Genomic DNA, 6,458 nt, shown 5'->3' on the forward strand with positions numbered 1-6,458 from the left:
TGCTACATTAAACTCATGGTAAACGTGTATTTATATATAAACATGTTCAATGTTGGCCATGTTATGACTAAGAATGTGACGTCGTGCCGTATCCTGTCTTTCTCGTTAGCCACGGATCAAACAATATGACGTCACTGACTGATCTGCGATTAGTTGAAGGCCAAAGCCAAGATACACTATAAAATATAGTCCTGTAAATATTTCAATATAACTAACATTTTTATACATATTACGTCAATTCAAATCAGTGTAATATAATTAACCATTCAGCTAGATTAAAAGAAACCTAATGTACCTAAACATTAATGTTACCCTACTAAACGTGATCTTTTCTGTTTACCACGGCGTAGTGATACATTAGTATGGTTCTTGATTTGGATATAAAATGGCAATAGTGCTGAAAAATTACATGCATTGTTATTGGATTACATTCCAGCTTTATTTTTATTATTATTTATTTTATTTTTAATAAAATATTTTTGTAATAATTATTGTAAGGTCGATATAAAGGCTTTAAAAAATTGCAAATTAAGAGTTCGCGGGAAAAACGATGAATGTCATAGTTTTGTTAAGGTTGATCTCATTATCTAATTCAATGGATCACTACGAAATTTAATGTTGTTCTTATGAAAAATGGTAAAAAGGAGAATTATCACCACGAATACAGTAATCCTTTCCTTTATTTTCTATAGAAACAGCACTACATCTTGCAGTTATAGACTCAATTAGATCATTATCTAATCCTTAACAGAAATGTGACATTCATCGTTTTTCCCGCGAACTCTTCAAATAAAATATGAAACTTGAACTAAAATAACAGATGCAATTAGGTACATACTCAAAGGTTTCGAATGAACTCGGAGGAATTGGAGAGATTTATATGTAATATTTTCATTTCTCTTAATAATGTATTTCTACCATTACTTCACCGAGTGACAGTCTTTGATCACCCCTTCTAATTTTTTTTTTTTTTTACCTTGGGGATTTCATTGAAGTGAATTTTTTTTATGGCAGGCATAGTAACTATCTCATGCCCCCATGTTTTAAATTGCTTCCAGTGCACTTCATTAGAACCAGATACCCAGCATCCCTTCTAATTATCAGTCTTGTTCATTTATTTCCTCAGAATTTTCTTCACAATGTGGTTGGCTTTCTCCCTGGCGGTGAACACAGTCTTCCAAACCTACGACACGAGCTACCTCGTGGATCCCGGCTTGCAGAGGCAGATCAGCAGCATGGACGACATCTTGGAGTCGGGGTTGGAATGCAGCATCCACCCCAGCATCGTGCCTTACTTGGAGACCCACCCCCGACACAGCATGGCCGCAATCCTACGCCGCCACACAGACTGCCGGGACATTGCCCACTGCGCACAACGGGTCGCGCAGGACGGTGACGTCGCTACTGTAGTGTCGGACGTGACTGCCAAGTACCTCAACACCTACAGCACGCTGGACTCGGACGGGAAGCCTCTGCTGTACACACTGGATGCAGAAGCGATCGTCTTCAACTACTTCACCATCTATCTGCCACGCGGCAGCTTCTTGTTGGATCGTATCAGTCATCTGATACGTGTGTCGCAAGAATCAGGACTGATACCGCATTTCTGGACTGATATACTCGCGCAGTCCAGGATCAAAAAGGCACGCATGCGCATTTCTTCTCCTTTAGACTATTTGACGCTCTGTATGTCACATCTGCAAGCTGCATTCGTCTTACTTCTCGTTGGATTTTCTCTGTCGCTTGTGGCGTTTGTGGCAGAAATTTTGTACTACAGACCTCGAAAAATACGGCGCAAGGTGGAACTTTATTAACCGTGTAATGCTACTTTATAGCCTGTAACTTACATTGAGCTCTGCATAAGATCATGGTTGTTGAAGTGATGGATCTGTGTTATTAATCACTTACCTAACGGCAAAGTCATTTCTTGAAGATTACATCCTGTAGATGGCCGCCTTCTCTGCGTACGCATTCCTGCATTTGCAAACATAAGTTCTTTCTCCTAAATATTTGTTCTTTACGACAAATGGATCGTGAATTGCAGAAATCTCACATGTCCGTTTGAGTAATGACGTGGATTGCGTATGAAAATATTTTCTTATGTTGCTAGCATTGTGCATCATTGTATTTAATTATTTAATGTATTTAATATTGAACAAATTTATAAGTATACGCTGTTAAAATTTTATCATAAAAATCGTAATAAGTTTGTATTACAGACACACAATTATGACACAAGACGAAATATTAATTCAACATTAGTAGAACCTAAATGTCTCACATCTGCTGGTCTAAAGCATAGCATAAATTTTGGCCCTCGGTTGTACAATGCTTTAACTAAATTACACCCAGAACTTCTAACATGTAACCCACTAACATATAACAAGAAAATTAGAAACGTGTTAATATCTTCAATTTGATTAAATAAATTTATAGCCTATGTGTATGAATTAATCAACCTATATTATATTTGTATTCTATAATTTTGAAATATATATTAGTCCTACTTTTCACGTGCGATATTATTCTTCTCTAGTGTTAATATTATATTATATAATTCCATTGCCGCTGTAATTATATTTTAGTTCCTATTTTATTTTACTTATTTATTTATATTATTATTATTATTATTATTATTATTATTATTATTATTATTATTTTTATTTTAATATTATATCTGAACTGCGACCGAGCACGAGCGCTGCTCATTCGGTCTCAAATTTTGTTAATACTACTGTATCTTATTTCTATACTGCTTGTATTATCTTAGTTGTATTTCTCTTTGTTTTGTTTTGTAATTATATTTCTTTATTCTGTATATTTGAATTTAAATAAATAAATAAATTTGTTAACGCATGGAAACAAATGAAAATTAGCATTGTACCTGAGAAGATAAAAAGAAAGGAGGGAGTGCTCCAAGGCAAATATGCTTGAAATCGGTGCGACGGATATGACGTCAAACTACATCATTTACGCCCCATAATCCACCGCGAAATACCGCCAATTGCCAAATATTAAATTGTTACTGTCGGTTTTGGTCATACGTAAACGGATTAGAATGGATCTGGAGGTAACAGGACTACTAGCAAATTATTATATCAATGTACATTTCACTGTATATTTATTAAAAGTGTTATAGTTGTGACATGGACTGAACACTTCATTTCCACATTCTTTCTCTTATTAAGAAGGATGTTGGCATTCCTTCATATGTTAAAGCATAGGGGGACATATCAACGGATATATTCTACAGTTGAGCTGAACAGAATATTGGCTTTTTTAAAAAAGAATAACTCCTGCTGAACTTGTCTACACTTCTGAAATATTCACAACAACACGAAACAGTTTGTAATCGTAATAATGTGAACAAAGCAGCTGATAAACACACCGGAAAAAGAGATGAACTATGGGTAATTTGACGGCCATACTATACACCTTTTTGGTTCCACCGTTTCAAGCTTATGGCTCGGGGTTGCATTGCACATAACTTAAACATTATTTGAAGAAATATAGAAAACGTGTGTAATATCCACCGTTCTTAATGAACTTGGGATAGAAAATGACAATTAAATATGTATAAAATAGAAATTACATACAGGTGAGCATATAAAAACTGTAAGTAGAAGCCTAAATTATCCAGGTTTAGTGTAAGAGTAGCCTAAATGACTTATCATACCAAAATACGACCAAAAACCGATATATTATACGATATATTTAATCAAAATTTCGATACCGATATATCGGAACGAAAATATTGGTATTTTGGAAAAACCGATATAGTTCCCATTGTTTCTTACAGGAAATTGCTACGAGGCATTTAGGCTACAATTGACCTGACGAGGTTGTATATTAGGGCTTTGCTCCTTAGCATTAACATGGAAGCTTCGTTTTAATGCAATTTTTTACAGACACACAGCTAACTAATTGAAATAACACAATACTAAGTAGAATAACTATTGATAATTGATTGACTGGAAGAACCTGCGAATTCATGGTGATGTTCTATACAGATAATGACTGTCGTAAAAAAAAAAGTTATTTGGTGTGTTGGTTAACTGCCATTGCTGTCTATGCTGCAGAATGCTCATGAATAATTTTTGGTGAGGGTTTATACCCTTTCGATGTAAGTGGGAATAGATTTATAAAGGCGTACTATCGTTTTTTTGTCCCTTTGCTTTAAGGTCCAAATAGTTCTTTAGTATTAGAGTCTGGAAGAAAGTGTAGGATGTATTTATTTATTATTTACTTATTGTTTGCTTTATTGTCTAATTATGTATAAATAAATAAAAGAAAAGCCTGTGAATTCCTGTCTTTTATAGTCTAATGACGTTAATGAATCCTATGATTTATTTTGCTCGTAACCTTTCGAAATTATTTTCAATATCCATGCCGCAACAATGGGAAATACTGACCACTGCCTTCTAGAATGTCAGTGTCGTCAGGATGAATGGAAATCCCATGCGTGTTTTTAACGACTCTCTGTGTAAATAATATTCCGTAATTTCATACAATAAGAACATTAGGATATTTTATTGTTATAAAATGACTTGTGAAAACGTAGAAATTAAACATTTTATTAACTGAGTTATTGCAGACGATAATTTAAAACAAGAAGAGGCATGATAGCTATTAGGTTTAAGTATGTACTGACATTTAATGCTGTAAATTTAAAAATGTCTGACGCTTACAGAAGAAGGTGTTGAAGCCAGCGATAGATCCTGCTCAAATATCAGGTGAAGACCTACTTACACGTATATATGCAAATAATGATTAGGGTTATAATTATTACTTTTTTAATGAACAGTCCCGTAGTCAAACCTGTTTCTAGTAACCATCAAATGGCGACAGAGTCGCTGCAGTTGGCTTGGTACGTTCCAGCAACTGCAGAAGAATGTTGCAGAATTTATCTGTTCAGAGGCTAAAAGTGACAATTCCACTATCAGAATGCTTACCAATAATTAGGGATAAAACAATGTTAGCTCGGACTGAAAATAAGCTATGAAAGGTAAGTGATGGGTACTAAGTCGAATAATAACTAAGAAGTAGACATACTTGCAATATAGAACATATCAAAAGATATTGAGATCGAAATATCTACAGAAAATTAAAACAGAAATGTTATTTTCAGGCCAGGACACAACAAGAAGCGAAATAAAAAAAAATAATATCAAATTTTCTATATCTCGGGTGAGATATCTCATATATGAAAATGAAAAAAGTGTAAGAAAAATTACGAAGTTTACACAAATTTTAGGAATAATAAATAACTAATTTCGTACAAAACGCCTCTAGAATTAAAATATTTAATATCGTAGCTCTTGCTACACTTCAGATGTAATAAAGGAAACGAAATTTGGACCCTAAAACAAAGAGCTAAGAAAAGACTTAGGACCTTTGAAATTAAATGTAGCCTGTAAGAAAAACAACAGAATGTACTCTATTAGACTTAAAGAGGAACGAAGACACTTTAGCAGAATTAAAGATTGAATCAATTGAAGACAAAATTAACAAATTATTACAAGTGTAATTGCCTGCACCGATGTCCAGAATCAACAGTACAAGAACCTCAAAGATGCTGTCCTACAGACCTCATGGGGGAAGAAATTTTCTCATGAAATTTCAGCCAGTATATGGAACAGGTGTCCAGTCAGCATAGTGGTGCATTTAGGGGGCTACAATAAGTAGCGAAATTCGGTTACAAAAATCAGCTATAACGGCTGGGGAGATCATCTTACTAACCACACGATACCTTCGTTCTGGTTGGATGATCGTCCACCTCTGCAGCCGGCTGGTCGCCCTTGGCCCTATTGGTTTTTCGCGTCAAGGACAAAAGGACGGACTGTTTCAAGTCATGTACAGCATCGGTGGGAAATTTATGGAATATAAATCCAATTCTCTGTAATGATGTAGGCCTATTCATTACATGTTATTAAATTTGGATATTTTGAAAGAATTAAATATTGACCCAATTTTAGAGAAAATTCAAAATTATAAACAGAAATGGAAATCTCATATATTCAGGAGGCCTAGAACAAGGATATCACGCCAAGCACTAAATTACCGCCCTTTAGGAACAAGATCTTTGGGCCGTCCGCTGAAACGATGGAGTGAGACCGTAACTGGCTACCAGGCTTAATACGTGATAGGAAGAAGAAGAAATGTTGTTAAAAAATTACAATTTTGAAACTACCAATTGCCGTCATATTGATGTGTGAATCGTCTCGACTATCAATTGCATTGTTGTCTGCAGACTAGGCCTCCTGGAATGAGGAAGCGATTATGAAGTAGTTAACGAGAAGGCTCCGCCTTGTTAAATTTAAATGCGGGGAGTATGAAGACAGAAATGAAAAGAAATATCAAACTTTCATTTCAAATCCCAACCATGCTCACAATAACACTCACGAACAGCGTAAATCACAAAATATTTCAATATCAGGTAATTTCATCACTATAGAATT

General features: G+C 34.9%; 1 protein-coding gene across 1 annotated transcript; it reads left to right on the top strand.

Annotated features, from left to right (window-relative positions):
• The first annotated feature begins 574 nt into the window (after positions 1–574).
• LOC138695229 (uncharacterized) lies at positions 575–2,396 on the top strand. The gene has a single exon (XM_069819687.1). It carries the CDS (start codon positions 1,140–1,142, stop codon positions 1,812–1,814), a length of 675 nt encoding a protein of 224 aa, XP_069675788.1. The 5' UTR covers positions 575–1,139; the 3' UTR covers positions 1,815–2,396.
• Positions 2,397–6,458: the final 4,062 nt, after the last annotated feature.

The sequence above is a fragment of the Periplaneta americana genome, chromosome 2 (assembly GCF_040183065.1).
Source record: "Periplaneta americana isolate PAMFEO1 chromosome 2, P.americana_PAMFEO1_priV1, whole genome shotgun sequence".
Taxonomy (NCBI): Eukaryota; Metazoa; Arthropoda; class Insecta; order Blattodea; family Blattidae; genus Periplaneta; species Periplaneta americana.

Bases quoted from the DNA above. Each gene is read 5' to 3' on its own strand.
- LOC138695229 (XM_069819687.1), top strand. From the start codon at position 1,140: ATGTGGTTGGCTTTCTCCCTGGCGGTGAACACAGTCTTCCAAACCTAC.